The sequence below is a fragment of the Pygoscelis adeliae genome, unplaced genomic scaffold, assembly GCF_000699105.1.
Source record: "Pygoscelis adeliae isolate BGI_AS28 unplaced genomic scaffold, ASM69910v1 Scaffold38, whole genome shotgun sequence".
NCBI lineage: Eukaryota > Metazoa > Chordata > Aves > Sphenisciformes > Spheniscidae > Pygoscelis > Pygoscelis adeliae.
The window spans coordinates 1,600,723-1,618,799 of record NW_008825614.1 but is presented as its reverse complement, the minus strand read 5'-3'; the positions used below and the strand labels follow the sequence as shown (position 1 = coordinate 1,618,799).

The following is an 18,077-nucleotide window of genomic DNA, read 5'->3' as shown; positions in this document are numbered from 1 at the left end:
CAAACATCAGCGTGCTTAAATTAAATGCATTTGATGACATGTATTTTGTAACACTTAACCACAGTGACAAGTAGTTCTTTAAATATCTAAGCCCATTATGGCCTCAGATAACCTCAGTATATAGTTACCTCTCAGCTGCTACGCAAATTCCAAACAGAAATTGGCTATAGACGCATAATTATAATTATCAAAAGATAATACTGCAATATTTTGTAGAACAGTCATAATATATACTTAGTTACGCTATTGTATAGGTATTCACAGCTACCATGTATATAACATTTATTAAAACTTAAATCATAATTCAGCCAACACTTATATTTAACTGTCTTCACTAGTGTGTAGAAAGAGTATTTAAGATCAGTATGAGCTAGTGGATCAACAATGTACATAACCGCATTCCTGACATGCTGAACAATTGTACCACTAGCGCTAGAGAACCTATCTGAACATTTTCTCAAAAAATATTAGAAACTGTATGATCAATATGGTATTTAAATCAGTGTTCCTCTGTGTAAGACCAATCAATCCTAGATAAATCCTTCAGACACTCCAATATAAAGATCTCTGTCTCCTTCATTTGTCTCTTTGTAATACAGATTGGGGAATTAAAAAAAATATCTGACAACTCATTATTATTACATCCATGAATTACAGGAGTCAAGAGGCATCGTTTCTATGAACTGAGAGAAAATTTGTATCAAATAGCTATTACGTCTATTTAACTACCATCTATATATCACACTCAATATAATTGAAGTTCTACACATGTAGAAGACAACACTCTCTTTGCCGCTATCCCTCAAATCTAGCTGCTGGAAGCTCAGAAGGTGCAGGCAGGGGCTTATCAGACAAGTAACGTTCCCTCTGGAGATGAAGCGAGGCAACTCTGCTTTAAGGCACTCCCACCTCCAACGTTGTTATTGCAGCTCCAAAAAAATGAACTGGTACTTTGTGCCCCTTTTTCACATCAGAATGAAGTTCACCTTATCTCTGTGGTCTACATTAAAAAAGTGAGGTGACTGAAAAACATTTGCATTTATATAGAACGCTGATAAAACTTACAAGACTTCATAATTGCCAAGAACCTCTTTTGGTGGAGATTTATTCCATTTACAGTCTGGAATTTCCCCATTAGGCACAGCAATGTTAAGTGTGTCATTAATAAGATTATACTTCAAGATGCGATCATTAGCAGTACTGGAAGTAAGAGAAGGGGAAGCGTTAACCTACAAAAGAGAAAAAGAAATGTCAGCATCAATTTTTTTGAGTGGTATATAGTTCTCCAAACAGCTGTGTGATGATTGTATGTATTATTTGGGAAATTAAGACTCAGTGTCTCAAAGCACATCTTTCAGTTCCTCAGACACTGGAAGGAATCCCCCACTGGGCATTTTTCTTTTTACTTAAAAACAAAAGCACCACACCACTAAGTGTGTCTGCTGTGTCAGCCTGAAGATTTTTGTTGAGATTAACCCTAGATTCACCAGGGTTAATCAGACAAGATTTTTATTTAATTTTCTAATCTTACATGGATACAAAACCCATAAATTTCAGTGCTTACAATTGGCCTGGTTCACTCCAACAGCTGTTATCTACAGGAATCTGTGGGTTTCTTCTAGGTAACAGTTTTTATTTATGTTCTTAATCTGAGTTCTCCCCTGTTAAATTGTGAGCTGGTGAAACACATACGTGCTCTCTGTTCAAAGCACTACGTTGCATCTTGTTTTAATTAAAACTGGGGTTCATTTAACAATCTCTTGTGTTGCACATTTATTATGGAGAAGTGGTATCAGAACAATAAACAGATTTTATTATTTTATAAAGTCCATTTACCTTTGATGTTTCACTTTCAATTAGATTGAGAAGGAAGAGGGCTGGATAAAATTTATGTTGAAAATACAGATCCAAGGTTAATACACTAAAGAGACATTTATGTGAAAAAAAAAAAAAAAAAAAAGCCTTCCAAATATCCCAATTATCCTTTGTGTCCCCCTTTTCTTTCCTTTCAACCTGCAACATTAAGGCCATGACAGCATTTAAAACTTAAGTTTGATGTTATGCTCCATCGAGCCAATGCCAATTTTCCAGCTACTGATACAGTATCTAATAGCACTGCTAACATTCAGACTGCCTCTGAAGTCCAATTGTATGGATGCACTGGATCTAAAAGACAAAACAGAAAGCCACAAACAAATAGAAACACCAAACAAATAGGGAACAAAAGCACATGCTAGCTTGGTCATCACATGGCCTATTTTACTTTCCAACATTTTTCTTAATCCACTTACCTGAGGAACAAAAGATATTGTTTCAAAAAAGGAAAGACTACATTGAAATCTACTTAGTTTTACTCTGTGAAATGAGAAGAGAGTTTTTTTCCTGTATCTTATGTAACTTTACCTCAATCAGCCATGGTTTAAGCTTGTCATCAATGATAATGTCATATCCATAACACTCAAAGCAGTGCTTATCATTATTCATTACAGGCTAAAAAAAAAAAAAAGAAAACAATATGTACAAAAATCAACAATTCAGTAAATAACCTGATTACACACTTTGCTAGAATTCACATGTGATTACATCATGATCTTCTACAACAGTTTTCAGTGTTGTAACTCTAATATGAGCATGCTAACTAGTAAGTTCAGGATTGCCTCTTTTTTCCAAGCTGTAAGTAAATATTTCAATATTAATGACTGCATTAATGCAAAGTACTAAGTTACATTAATTTTCCATTATGTTTCCAGTGTGAAAATAAAAGTGTTTTCATATTTTGCAGAAGTAATAACAATATTTGAAGCCTGCATGCATCAGGAGAAATCAGGAAGTTTTAAAATTTACATAACGCAGCTTTACATAGTCGTGGATTCTTTAAAATTCAGGAAAAAGGAGACTTATTCAAAGACATTTCTTTTATTATGCTGCTGTAACCATGCAGAAATTTGGTCAAACAATTAACAGATACATTTTAAAATTATAATTAGCTCAAGTCAACTACGATCCTGAAAGCCAAGAGAGACCAAGGACCAAGTCGTGCTTAGAAGCACATCCTCTAGAGAATCAGTAGTTTTCCATCATCTGCTAAACATCTGCAGTATGCACGGTAAGACTTTTCTTCTATGCAAATCTCATCAGATCTTTTAAAGAAACCTTTGTAACAGGTTAATGAGATGTTTTCCCCTAGACTAATAATGACAGCTTTTCAGTTCTTCAGGGAGTGAAAGGGGGAAGGAAGAACAAGCATCTCTCTTTACATCTGCCATTGTCAGAAAGACAGAGGACCAAAACATGTCATGCTCAGTAATTCTCAACACTTTTTCCTATTCTCTTCTAAGATTCTGCTAACATTTGGATTAAATCCCTTTTCTTCTCACATCTGGTTTCAAATATGATTGCACAGCAGAGGCTGAGTTGAGCCATGCTTCCCCACCTCCCACTGATCCTAGCTTCACAACCTTCTTGTTCTTTCTCGTGCTGATTCTGGTGTTCATGTGGTCCTTCAGTGAGGTGATTCAGCTTATTACACTGGCAGAATACTAACCCATCAATAAAGCAAGATAGTAATTGTCAGTTGGGCAAGTGAGCTGATTCAGCTCACGATGGTGCCAGGACCAACCCAAAAAAGATGACAGGACCATGCACTTGGGAACAGGACAGTCATTGGCACCAGTGAGCTCTTCAGGTACCCCAGCTGACCCACAGAGTGATACCTGCTCTCTAATGTAATCATGGGATATTACCCAAACACTAGAAAGTCACTCAAGCAGAGGATTGTTTGCTACTTTTCTACTTTTTTTCCTAAATAAGAGTTCATGATAACTACGTGACTCGTGTATAAAAGAGGTGAAAGTAAGTTATGTAACTCTGCTGAACTAATAGCCTTACGTTTTCTTTGATAAATTGTCCTCCAGAGCTATTTTTATTTTGACACCTTTGTTATTGCTGAAATGACGTCACACGCCTTGGCAGAGCTTAATACTATTCACAAGGGCAGTATCAAGTCATATTAAATAGTACACAGAGCCCTCAAGGAAAGAGATTCATTCACTTCTTCAGTATGCACGGGCAGCTTACCCACCCAAGATTCAAGTTCACTCAGCTCAGAGAAATCAAGAGATAACAGAATTGCAGAAATCAGCATCAACACCATCACTCAAATAGCAGGAAATAGATTTTAGGGGTTTTGATGGCAAACTCATTTTCATGGTTATAAGAAGCCTGCAGCCGTAATGCTATCGCTGGCAGCATTATTCCAGGAACAGTACTCACCGCAACAGCCTTCAGTGACTGCACAATTATCCAGTGAATTTCATCAAATAATTTGTTTGTGACTTCCTTTCCACGGGTGCTCTCCAGATACAGGCGTAAGTTACTCACTGTCCACTTGCCTCCATGGATATGATTGTAGTCATCCTGACGGGTTAAGGAGTTAATTCAGACTAAGATTTTGAAGTTGTTCAGCAGTTTTGTTTCCTTCACACAAAAAGCCCACTTATACTTACATACAAGTATTGCTCTAAAAACAAACTCAGCAAATTGTTTTTACTCTACTTTATAGCTTTATGAAGACTTCAGCTTTACTTTGAACCGCCCTCTATATAAACAACTGTTTTTATTATAGCTTTATATGTTTATATCACACATTACAAATCACATAGTAAATCTTTCTTAGAAGAAAAAAACAACTGGTACTTTGACAGTTTTATAGTAAAACATAATTTATGATTTGGAAATATAAGTTTTAAAATGTGAAAGGAAAGAATTGAACTTTTTCCTCCTCTGGGGATAAGGGAGAAATAATTAAGTGAGCAATAGGTAAATTTCACTGAAGTTAGCTGTTTTAAAATGCAGTGCTTGAAAGTGCTTGTCTGTGTTTACTCACTTAAAATGTGACTTGTCTGTTTCCCAAAAGGCAAACCCAGTATCTTCTTAATGGTGTTACTGACAACAGTTACACTCAAGAAGACAGTGAAATGACACCTGAATTATTTTTAAAGGTTAATTTTTCAAGTAATTCCATATTTTGACATAGAAAAAACACTAAGTGCTACTGACGCAGAACAGGGGAAAAAAGGAGGTTACCTTACATTTGTCTTTGCAGAGGCTATCAAGGCTCTGCACTATATTCTCTTTACACAGAAAGACAAGAGCAAACTGAGGGTATTCTTACTGATGAAAGACACACGTTCAGCCCTCAAATACCTCTCAGGACAAATGCTTTGTCTCTTTATAAAGGTTCTCCTCAGAGCATTTCTAAGAATGATTGTATGCCTGCTAAATTATAAAACACAGAATGCGTAGAGCAGAAAAAAGTTCTCAGAGGAACGAAATCTGTTGTCCTCTAAGACAAGGTCAGAGAAGCCTCTATCTATTTTTAGGCTTTTTCTACAGCTCCCCCCTTAGTACATATGGAAAACTGGACTGTACAAATAAAGAACTGAAACATGGTTCTCAGGACTTGCTGCACAGAAAAAATGTCTTGAGACCAGATTCCAGCAAGGGAACAGAGATCAAAGTTTCAACCTTCTTTGCATTTCAGAACAAGTACTCAAATCAAAATAGATTGCAACTGGGTAGAGCTTTACACAATCACAAATGTTTAATTAAAAATATTGAAACAAAGTAGAATATTGCAGACTACACAGAAGATCGCTAACTGAAAATAATTAAGTAGAAGAATTACCGTTGTTTTGTTTGGATTACACATGCAGTGAATAATGACTTAGAACTGTATTTTCCAGCACAAACATTACGATGGGTATACTGACTTACTCTCCTTCCTTCATTTTATCCTTTCCCCCTCCCCGATATTGAATTGTACGCTTTTCAAATTAGGGATGTTTTCCCATGAGCTTGTAGGGTACAAACACACTGGAACTCTACGGTTCACGTAGGGATTAGAGTAGAGATTAACAGCTAGAACTTGAGTTTTTCCAGACCTCCTCATGATTTTGATAAATTACTTGACAGTTCGTATTAGGTTCTTCTTCTAAAACTGTACAGCCTAAGTGCCTCCAAAGTTACAGACATGTTTAAAACAGAAGGACAGATAGGATGGATAGAGTGGGTTTACATTAAACTTTTCTCACTTCTTTCTGCAAAACTCAACAGATGATAGTAGTTCAGAATTTCTAAAAAGTTTTTCAAATGCTCTAGTAATTACTCCACATTTCTAAGCTGCTACTTCTATACCCATTTCTGTTGTCCTTTCTTCTCTCAAAGTGACCTCACCGCTACTTTCACTTCTGCTTTCATTTGGGAGAAATCTTGAAGGCCATTCTTTAACTGGTAGAGAAGATGAAAGGGTGCATAATAAGGGGACAGGCAACATATCCCATGCCTCACCTCTTCACTGCTACTGGCAACAGCACCATGATTTACGCTCTAAGTTGTATGGGATCTGCTTTCACCACAACTAATTCTCAGTGTGCTCTGTCAAACCATAATGAGTCTGAAGCACTTCACGAATCAGCACCTGAGCAAGAAAATGTCTGTAGTACTGAAAAATGCCATATTTTGACACTTACCCTGGTTTATAACTACCACCATAAGTGACATTTATAATTCACATTGTTGTTACAGGAATATCCAGATAAAAACAGTTCTGCTATGCTGCACGTCTTACAGAACAATAACAGACAAGGCACATTTAGCAAGGTTGCAATTTCAGATACATTATATGTATCTTGTGTGTGAGTGTATGTGTATACACATATGAATATATATGCATGAGTGTATGCGCACACGTATGTACGTACACGTTTATTTTCCATACCCTTAAAATAGAACCTATGAAATTAGGAAGTGCGACAATACAGTTTTAATTACTGTAACAGAGGCATGGTTTATAAGTCACGGACATCCGCTAAAAACGCCAAAGGGACAGTCATCATCATCAAGGAGATTCCCTGAAGAAACAAGGCTTGGGCAGTGGTACTGTATGCCCATCTGTTCATGTCACCCCTGCCCCACTAGCCTTTCCTCCCACCGGTGAATTTCAGCCTGTTTTGACATAGGGAAGTGCTGTCAAAGCTATCAGGTTTCCACATGTTTTATGAATATCAATGGCAAATTACAGGCCAGAACTCTTTTGCAGGCAGAACTCCATCTTTGTCCATTCAAGAGGGAGCCACCAGCTGGCCAGGCAGCAAACGTTTATCTCCAAGCTCGCAACTGCACATTCCCTTACTTACCCAGAGAAGGAAGGTGGGGGTGGGGGTGGTACATTGGAAGAAGCTGGAAAGTACTATGATGAATAAGTGCTGGAAATAGGAAAGCTGAATTAACTGCATGGGAGAGAGAGAGGGAAGGGGAGATCGGGAAGGCAATATTAAAGTGCTATTATAAAATACAAATCCACAGGAACCAGGCTTCATTAACTCCACTGCTCACAGAATCAATTGCTAAGTGAGCATATTAGCATTTAAATGACAGGAGACTTGACGAAAAAACCCCGCTTTCAAGTACTGCAAGTCAATACTGAAGATATCGGAGTCTATTACAGAGCTGCAACTCATTATCTTGCATACTTTTGATCTGCAGTCTTCTGAAATTTATAAGTTCAAGTTGAAGTATTTTAATTGCACGATGATGAAGAATATGACAAATAAAACCTTTCTATTCCAAGTTTTTGGGACAATTTAAGAAAAATCAGTTTTGCTACAGAAAAACACCTAAGAACTCAGTACACTTACCCCATGTTTCTGAATGGCAACATTTGTAAGATGCACAAACATGTTATCCAATTCACTTGTACTTGGTGTATATTTTACTGTGCAAAACCGGCAAAATCCAAGTTTATACCTTAAATGCAAAAAGTCATTAAAATGTGTTAAACCCCAATAAGAAATAAGGAAAAGATCATCCTAGGATACCACGTACACGTTAAACTTCTTTGCGCAAGAAGCACAACATCATTTTGACTACATTAAACATTCTCTCAACACAAGATACAAATATATACAATCTTACATGTAACATCTCAGTGGACGATAGGTAGATACTAAAACATACAGACGGAGATCAAATTTCTTTCCACCAATTAGTAATGGATTGTTGATATAGAGAGAAATCACATAGGCTTCTTTGGAAGACTGAGATACAAACCTGAAAAACACAAATCATGTTTCAGCATGTGACAACTGCAAAGATAAAATCTGATAAACCTTTTTCTTCTTTAGAAGTAGCCTGTAAATTTTGGATTGACTGAAATCTTGCATCTTTTGCCAAGACAATGTATAAAGTTGCAGTGGTTAATAATACACACTTGGCATCAGGCACTATATACCAAAAAAAGTTAAAAATACTAAACAGATGACCAAGATCAATTAACCATTTAAACCCAGTTTTGAAGTTAACAGGGTAGCTGACTGAGCCATTCAGAATGCAGCTCTACAAGACAGTCTTTTCCTTGGAGAGCACTTAGAGCTTGGCATGGTTCAGACAAGCAAGGAGTATGTATTACATTACCTTCATTAGTCAAGGTCTTATACTCCTAGAATATTTGTATTTATGCTTGGTGTGCAATTGCAAACCACTGTGAAAAGCCAAGATAACTTTCAGATTGTGACATTCTTCAGATTCCAAGTCAAATAGGGAAAAAAAAAAGACAAAAAACAAGACTCAAGTGATATTCAGCCAGTCACTTTAAAATAGGAAAAGAAATAACATTAGTTGTGTCATCAAAACTTTTGCTAGTCAGAGAAAACCACAAATTGCTAACCTGTTTGGAAGTCGATCACCAACATGAGGTGTATTATTTTGTGCTCCAAATGGAAAATGTATTTATTTAATATAAATGCATACTTCCTTTGTAGTAATTTAAAAAGTGAATGAATATATATTAAATAAAATAGTTATTGAAATTGCTTAGAGAAAGATTTTTCTCTTGCTTCCTGTTATTTAATACTACGAAGCAGAACAATTTATTTTTATGCATTTTTTTCCCCAACAAAACTGAAAGCATTTATATAAAGAATAGTTAATTGAACAGTTCTTTGTACCTCCTCATACCAAAACAAATCGTATTAAAACCTGTTTGAAGGAGGAAGACAGATAACGACTGAGATTAAATGCAAAACTAACTATATAATGACAAAGCAATAATAACGGAATACTGCTCCCATGCATCAGACAATTAGCATGTTGATGTGGTTCACCTGATTATAGAAAGTACAATAAAGGGTTTGGGGTTTAAGAACTTACGAAGATGTTTTGCTATCTCGAGACCATTTTTTAATTTGGGAGAGTTTATTGATTAGAAATATTCCTTTTCCTTGAGCTTTGCCACAAGGTTTCATAATCCAAGTGCTGGAGGGATTTTTTCTGAATTCTTCAACAAAGAGATTATAATCGGCAGGAAGCATAAAAGTAACAGGAACAAAATCTGAGTTAAGGGCGGAAAAAAAAAAAGGTACACAATTAAGGACACTATAGCTGATAAGGCTATTGACACATATAGACTAAAAAATATTTCTGTCTTTTCAGTTTTCCAGCCTGGCATGATCCATCTACATTAAGACTCATGTTGCTTTTTATCTCATTTAAATTCTAGTTTGTAGTTTTTACTTAAACAAACAATTGCAAAATATTGCACACTGCTAAGTTCAGATTAATAGATTTTAATTCACATGAATCAATTTTCTTCTTCTGTTTATATGCTGTGAAATTAAGAGTATTATATACCATTCCAACTTAACTTTATCAAACTTTCTCAATTTCCTATGTCAGCTTTTGCTATTCTGCTAACCACCTTATCATCCTCTGTGCATGTGAAAATGTGAATGTTGATGTTGCTTCCCCTTTGGATGTGGTAATTTTAATTTACATGCAATTCTCACCAGTCATTCTTATTTGCTCCCACAAGCAGTATTACCATGCTTACTGAAATCTAAAGAAAAGCATTTCTTGCTTTTTGCTATCAGATTATCTTCACTTCCATCCATAAAAAACTGCTTCTTTCTTACACGGATGAACAGTGCTTTCATTTCACTTTCACAAGATGTAAATCAGCTCAACATATCCCCTTCTCTGTTTCACTCCAATGCTTTCTGACCTCCGAAACAACTTTACTCTCCTCATTCCTGATCTATTGCTGGTTTGGTTTTGTGTTTTTTTTTTTTTTCTGTGTTTTTTTTTAAATTTTATTTTCTAGCAGTCATTAGTTGTTCTCCAACTTCCCCCAAATTTCTCCTCTGAAGGGTTTGTTCATTCAGTTCTGTCTAGAGCCTTTCTGCAAAAGTTTATTTTAGTTTTTGCTCCAATATAAGATTTTCAGATAATGTTTTTTCACTTTTGAACTAAAGAAACTCCAACTCTGTCTCATATGAAGTTCCAGACCCTTTAGTTTCACCACTAATCTTATTGCAAAGTACCTTAATCCCAAAGTAATTTTTAATTAAGTAATTTTTAAAAACCAAAACAACAAAAAACCCCAATAAACCCCCAACCAATGCACCCCTCCCCTCCCCCAGGCTCCCCTCCCCAAACACAAAAAGCCTAGTTACAAATCTATTTCTGTACCCTTACATTTAAAAATAATAATTTCATCATCACTTCATCCAATGTTGCTTCAGCTAATGCTACACTGTTAAATTCATTCTTTAAGGACCTTACCACTTACAAAACTAAGTCTAAATACAACTTCCATGCATACAAACTGGATTTGTTCTCCTCCTTGAATACTGCTGAATACTAGCAAGTACACAGTGGAGGAATTGGGCCTTAGTGCTGTGCTAATATGACAGGGAAACAGAAATGTTCAATCTTTTATTCCTGCTTTGTCTCTAATTTCAACAAAGATCCTGAATGAGTGGCATCCCCTCTATTCTTCTCAATTTGTAAAACAGTAGCCATTATCCTTCAAAGCAAGGTTTGTGGAAAGCTTTGAAAATGCAGTATTTCATAAGAAATGTTCACTACTACTGTTTTTATCACTTTCCCAATTCTTGTGTTTCCTTATGCTCTAATGGCAGATTTGAGGGGAGGGAAAAGGAGGAGAAGACAGAGAAAGGCTGTTAGGTTTGCAGAATGCAGAAAACAATTTTAGGACAAGGTGCACTTTATTTAATTGACAGGGACAGAGCATTTCAAGACAGTCACTTTAATGTTCTAACACTTCAGAGGTTCAGTGCTTTATGCACAGAAAAGCTAGCTCAATTCCAGGTTATTGACCACAGAGGAAAAAAGATTAATGCTGATAATGAGAACCACATACCCAAATAAATATATTTCCCATTTTCATCCTTTTCGGCAAGGGGACTTCCTTCTTTCTCAAGTTCTTTCCTATATCGCTTGATATTCTTTACCATCAAATCTTTTCTGGTCAGTTCATAATGGTTCGGGAAATGATTGACAATTTGGTCATCAGAGAGGCGGTAACCAGTTTCCACACTGAAAACATTTCTGATTGTTTGCACGCTCATCCTGAAAGCAAAGACAGATACCAAATTACTTCTCCCAAGAAACACAGCTCAGGAGGACAAAGTTGAAATTTTTTTGTTTGTTACGTTCACTTCATCTTTGCTCTCTCATGTCTCTTTATAGTATAATATTTTGCTGCAGTGACAATCCAACATATCCTGAACCTCTATTAGCAAAACCAATTAAATCCTGCCACAGGTTTTATTGATCCCTCTGCTACTACTGAAATTGGGGCAGACAGCGAGGAAAGGAAGATGACAACTTGGCCCTACTGGACTCTGTTGATAGTCAGGTCAAGCCCCAACAGGGCCTAAAAATGACTGATATGCACCCAAATGCTACGGAAGCATCTTGTTAAATCTATTACTCCGCTCTCTAGAAACTCAGCTTTCCTCCTAAAAAGGGCCACAAAACCAACTTCCTACTGACTACCTTGCTATTCAGACTGTAAAGGACTTCAAGCATATCAATTGAAAACGACGATTCAGAGATCTTGCTAAAAACACCTGTAAACACCAGATCAGAGGGCTGCAGTGATAAAGTCATCAAATCAGTTATCTACTTCATTTTTCACAGAAGATAAGAGCAGGCCCATAGATACGGAGACTTTTCTGTATTAGATGTCTCACATTGGAAATTTAAGAATATTTCCTGAATGCCATCAATCTGCTACGTTGTCATTTCAGGAAGAAAAAAACAAACCCAAACCCAAAACAACCAGTCACACAACAGTTTCCATGAGTGCCCTGTTCCCCCACTCCCCCCAGCCGCATTCCAAAAGCATGAGCAGACTACTAGATTCCTACCCATTTAAATAAGTGGTTCACAAAGGGTACATTTGGCAGCATAAACCGCCATTCTGTCGTGTTTGAAAGGGGCAATATAAATTGTTTGGTTTACTTGAAGAGTATTGTTTCTGCCAATTCACAGATTACTGCATTCTAGAACAGCATTTCACAGTCTTATATTAGACAAATGCCAAATAAGAAGCTAGATAATTTACTCTCATCCTTTCACCATTACCTTGGTTTAATTTCACATTCACTCTCAGTTTTGAAATGTTGAATAATTAGTCTGCATATAAATCATTATCACGAAGAAGGAAAGTACAGTTCTCAAGGCTTTTATTACAGGAGCCTGCACTCTGGTAACAGGGCAAGCCTCCATCACATTGATAAAAGAATATTTTATCATATATTGGAGCTGCTACTCTTGGATTATTTTGCTTAGGTTGTGTTGTCAGAAAATTTTTGGAAAAGATACATTCAAAGATTCCCCTCAGGCCACAAATCCCCTCCAACAGTAGAGGAAAAATTCTCCTTTCTGCATACAAGAAATTTGAATAAAATCAGGTATCACATTTCAAAACAAAAACCACTGAGCACAGCCTTTCCCCCGGGCTTTTTACAATTGGTATTCCCAGAAGTGATCGATATCTTGCTAGGTCAGTGACTTTCCACTCCCTGACAAAACCTTTGGCAAACTGCAAAGATATGCAAGATCAGTAGCATGGGAATGGATCCATGCAGATGGGACCTTCTGCCCTGAGGAACACCAATGACTTTAGCAGGCCTGCACAGATACAGGAATCTACCAACACAAATCTGAACAGAAGACCAGTAATGGCATAAGACATTACAGGAGTGATGAAACAACATTATACTCTTGGGAGCACTGCAGTAAATTAATGCTAATTTCTGCATCTTTTGTTTTTAATATGTGTTTTGTCATACTACTAATAGTATTAACATAAGATATTAAAATACTTCACAAATTTAGAAATTGGTATTTTTAGTGTACTTACCAATAAAAATTCCAGTCTTCATTTTCTGCCACCTGAACCCAGCCTCTTTTTTCGAAGTTGTTTATTAGAACAGATTTTTCTATGTCAGTTACCCACTTTACTTTTCCTGCCATTATCCTAGAGCAGAATCAACCTGTCAGTAATGAAAAGTTTAAAGATGTGAAGTTGAAAACGGGGGAGAATACAAAACAGGAGGGTCAAAGGGGAAGAAAAGTGGCATCCAGAAAGCCCTTTACCTTAAGTAAGCTAGAAGTAGTAAATTAATCTAAAAATCAAGGAAAATAACATCTTAGGTTCAGTCTGAAACCCTACATTTGTCAACTGGACAACTACAAACAAGGACACTAGTTACAAGGTCCTTTCAGACTCCCCAGCCAATCCACCTTTTATGAATGGGTGCACAGCTCACGTCTCCTCTTAAATACACTAATGACAGAAATCACTATCGTACACTTACTGGGTAATGTTTACAGAACCAAACATAGAGCACAGACATTTTATTATTTCTAACCAGGAATATCTTTTTTGAAGTTGGAGAGTTCATACGGAACACATAGTGACTGCAGGCAAAAAGGAAACGATTCCAAGAGAAATCCCTCACACGCCCTATCAAGAATCACGATTTGCTATACTGAAAGGAACCAAAGTAACATTACCAACTTTGTGTTGTCTTCTCTGTATTTCATGCAGCCATGATTTGCCTTCTGCTCTAGCTGGGGGGTGGGATAAACTGATATCATTAAACGCTTGACAGCAGGATTTCCCCAAACCTAAGGCTGTTGAAAGTCCTTATAAGCTGCATTTCAATTCATGACACCTAGGTGTCACTTTCTACATTAGATCTCTCACTTGTCCAGATCAGCCTTTTCTGTTAGGATCACACAATCATTCCGGTTGGAAGGGACCTCAGGAGGTCTCTTGTCCAGCCTCCTGCTCAGTGCAGGGTTAGCTATGAGGTCAGACTAGGTTGCTCAGAGCCTTATCCAGCCACATGTGGAAACCTCCAAAGATGCACAGCTTCTCTGGCCATCCTGTCTCACTGCTTGACTGGTCTCATGAGGAAAAATGTTGGGTTTCTTTTCATATATTTTTTCCATATATTCTGAACCTCTCATCTTTCAGCTTATGCCTGTTGTCTCTCATCTCCCCTCAGTTCACCACACTAAAGAGCCTGGATCCATCTTCTTGATAACCTCTCAATAGCTACAGGCAGGCTGCTATTAGGTGACCCCAGAGCCACCTCTTCTCCAGGCTGAAGAAACAGTTGCCCCAGCTTCTCCTCACCAGACAAGTGCTTCAGCCCCCTGACCATCTTGGTAACCCTCTGCTCAACTCACTCCAGTTTATTGATGTCTGCCTTGTTCTGGGGGACTCAAGTTGCTTTTGCCCATCCTCTGATATATTGTGTTACATCCTCGCCCTTTTTGTTTGAGAAAGACAGCCAGGACTAGCAAGGTGGGAATCCACAACAAATGCACTGAAGAAGGAGTGAGGACAAGCCCAGCACCCACAATTGCTACCTCTCTGAAGGGCAGGCTGAAGCTTTCTGACAGCAGCAGGCACTCACCTGCTTGCATTCCCCTTTACAAGGGCTGTTTCGCAAGATCCCCTTCACACGGTGTCTCATATCGTGCATTAATGTAATACCAATGAAGATGGGGGCAAAGAAACATGAATTGAAGCATGTCATCCTTTGTGCATACATAGTCTAGAGCCAAAAGCCTATAATCCAGTTGATACGGACAGAACACTATGCAACGAACAACATACTTACTCCATCTCTAAGTGGTGAAGCCCAGCCTCCCAGGATCTAGGCCTGGTTGATATACAACTATTAGGCAAGCTAACATATATTTATGAGCACATGATAATAACTGATAAAGTCAAGGGTAGGCAGCTCTCATAAGCAGTTTCAGTGTTGCTGTTTAGTCTTTCTGCAGTTCATTCCACAAATCAGTTTTACAATTGCAGCCTAGTGAATTTTCATAGTTATGTTTCACAGAAATCAACTGCAGAGAAGTGCTGATTCAGAAGAAAATCTCTTTGAGCCAAAAGCAGATTCTTTGGCACACGCCTCTCCCAAGAACAAAAACCACCATGCAAGGGAGTGGGAAAGAGCGGAGTTACACACACACGCACACACACGTTACACCATCTACCGCTCCCTCTACATACGCTTTTCCATTGAAAAGTCAATTAAAACTTCAAATCACCTTTACTAATGTAGTACTGTAATTAATGCAAGTAAGTAACGAATGTAGTTAATACAATTTCTGCAACTAAGATATTGGACTGGAATTCAAGGGGTCTTCAGTTTCCAGGACTAGATATATGGAGATGTACACCTGCTAGCAAGCTAACACCCCTATGGTTTCTCTCTTCCTGGGAGGCATAGCCCATTATATAGTGCTCCACTTTTTCCTTCTTAGACTATTTAAACTGCCAAACTCCAATGGAAGAAATGTTTACTATTAGACTTCAATTTTAAAGAGCTTTAAACACACTCATTTTTATCCACATCGGTAAAACAAGTTGAAATCAAGCTTAAACAGACAGACAGAAAAGAGTATATGCAGGCTCAGGGTCTTTTTGTGTGTGCTTATACAACACCTAGTTCTACAAGGTCATGATCTTTCTCTAGGCCTTCCAGATACTACCAAAACAAAAATAAATTAAACAAAGGGATTCATTTATTTGTACTGAAGTACGTGTGATTCACAATCGGTGACTCACTAGTACCACACACCATCTTGTTGTGGTTTTAAAAGTTCAGGGATTAGTCAGCTAGGAATAGAATTGTCCCTTCAAAAGGAAACGTGTTAAAAGCTACGATAGCGTTAACCAAACCCAATGCAAAATTTTCACAAGGCCTTAAAACGTGTCCTCCACATCTCCAAGCTACCCTGTCAGGTTTACCAACATCCAACGCTATACCTATTTCTCCGTCACCTGACTCCCTGATCTTGCTCCCTATTTCCCAGGTGTGCCTCACTCCAGCATCCTTAGTACATAAGCAGCAACTACCCTCAGGGCTTGTTCTCCAGAAATGCTGCATCAGACAAAGGCAGCTGCCTGCGCCTCTGTCTTTACAGAAGCACGTAGCTGCTGCCTGGCAAAGATTAAGAGACTGGGTGCACTGCCACAAGCAGGGCTACTCTGCCAACACTTCTAATGCTGCAACCTCATTTCTACCCTGGGATGCAACAGCTGTCACAGCATCCTTTCTATAGGATTCTTTATGAAGAGATTTCAACGCATGCTACACATCCTGTGGCAAGTAATCCTGGAAGATTGCATGTATTGATCCAACAGGTGGATTTTGTGGCAGCAAGTGGGACTGCTCCATGACTTGTTGTGCTGTCTTACTCCCAGGGACTGCACTGTTTCACTTCAGAAGCCAGAGACAATTCAACAGAAGACTCGCCCACAGGAAGGTGAGTTAAAAACTAAACCAAAGCTAAAAATTGAAGTTAACTTCTATCACAAATACAAAGAAAAATTACAAGAGTGTAATTCTTTTCCTGTTTTTGGAACTTTATGCCTTTTAGATCCACCCTGCTACAGGAGGATTGAAAGGATAGCAATACAACAGCAGACTGAAAATTAGTCCTTGGTTTATGTGGACAGTTTGATCATCTCAGATGATGTTTAACTGGCCTGTAAATAAAGTCTTCTGATTTTGTGTAATTTGGTTACTGAAACCCACAAACAAGGAGTAATAAAAAATAATTTATATTAAGTTGTACCAAAAACTTTCTTATTTTCAATAATATAATTTTAATACAATATAATTTTCTACAGGAATCCTCTAATCTGCAATTAGGTATTCTAGGTAACCTGATGAGATTGCACGAGATAACCACACATTCAAACTTCTGGTCAGCGGAGATCCTTAGCTTCGGTAAACATTGAAGAAGAGCTGTAGCCTGCATATAGTAGGGTAACGGTACAGTAAGTCAAATCCTTCTCAGAGCACCAGACCTCCTGCTCAGGCGACAAGTATATAATATAGGCAACAGCAGGCCTGACACTTCCCAAAACGCTGCCTTTACTGGTCACAGCAATAGCAAGTAAACGTAAGGAAGCCTGGCAGCAGCCTAATCCAAGGCAAGGGCCTCTTGCCCTGGCACGAATTCACGAGGTGATGGTATGACCCAAAAGCACCCCGGTCGCCATTCTTCCTGGGATTTACTGCCGCTAGGGAAGCTACTCACGCCCATCGCAGACCATCCTTTCACACCGCAAAATAAGCGTTAAGTAAGTGGTGCCGGTGTCTGCGGCACCTGATCTCGCAAGCTCTGTTTGCTTCTAACAGTTGGAAACATAATTGTGGTTCATTATTAAGTTTATTACTGGGAAATCCAGGTCGGCCGATGCGGTTGTGCCATCAGAGGAGACCGGGAGGGCTTGCCAGAGCGAGTCCCAAAATGTCAGAGGCAAAAAGGAGCCTTAGGCCGAAACAGCCGCGTCGCTGAGCTGTCGGAAACGACGAGCCCGGGGGAGCAGATCACGGAACGCCCCAGAAGCAGACACGTGCACGACACGCGCTCCCGCAGGGAACCGCAGGGGAGGCAGCCGGGCTCGGGCCTCCGCCAACGCCTCACCCGCGGCGCGATGCGCCATGTCGCGACAGCCGCACGAAGAGGCTGACCCCGACTGAGAGAGCGGGCCCGCAAAGAGAACCTGGGCAAGACGATTACCTCCCCCCCACACCTTCCAGGAAGGGTCGCGATCCCACAGGGATCTTCAGCTGTCGCGACAGTCCCGGGGGGGAGGGAGGCCGAGCGCCTCCCCCGACGGCGGGCGGTTGCAGCCCGCAGCGTGTGTGAGTGTGGAACAACACAACCTG

The 18,077-nt window shown here is 38.7% G+C and overlaps 1 protein-coding gene across 1 annotated transcript in view; it reads right to left on the bottom strand.

Annotated features, from left to right (window-relative positions):
• Positions 1–13,366, bottom strand: part of TTLL1 (tubulin tyrosine ligase-like family, member 1) — a 14,120-nt gene extending 754 nt beyond the window's left edge. The window contains exons 1-8 of the mRNA XM_009332802.1: positions 13,229–13,366; positions 11,219–11,427; positions 9,208–9,388; positions 7,975–8,109; positions 7,698–7,806; positions 4,273–4,416; positions 2,404–2,490; positions 1,066–1,229 (exon numbers count right to left, since the gene is read on the bottom strand). Of these exons, the coding sequence (XP_009331077.1) occupies positions 1,066–1,229; positions 2,404–2,490; positions 4,273–4,416; positions 7,698–7,806; positions 7,975–8,109; positions 9,208–9,388; positions 11,219–11,427; positions 13,229–13,341 (1,142 nt within the window). The 5' untranslated portion in view covers positions 13,342–13,366. The remainder of the gene's footprint in view (positions 1–1,065; positions 1,230–2,403; positions 2,491–4,272; positions 4,417–7,697; positions 7,807–7,974; positions 8,110–9,207; positions 9,389–11,218; positions 11,428–13,228) is intronic.
• Between the last annotated feature and the right edge of the window lie 4,711 nt (positions 13,367–18,077).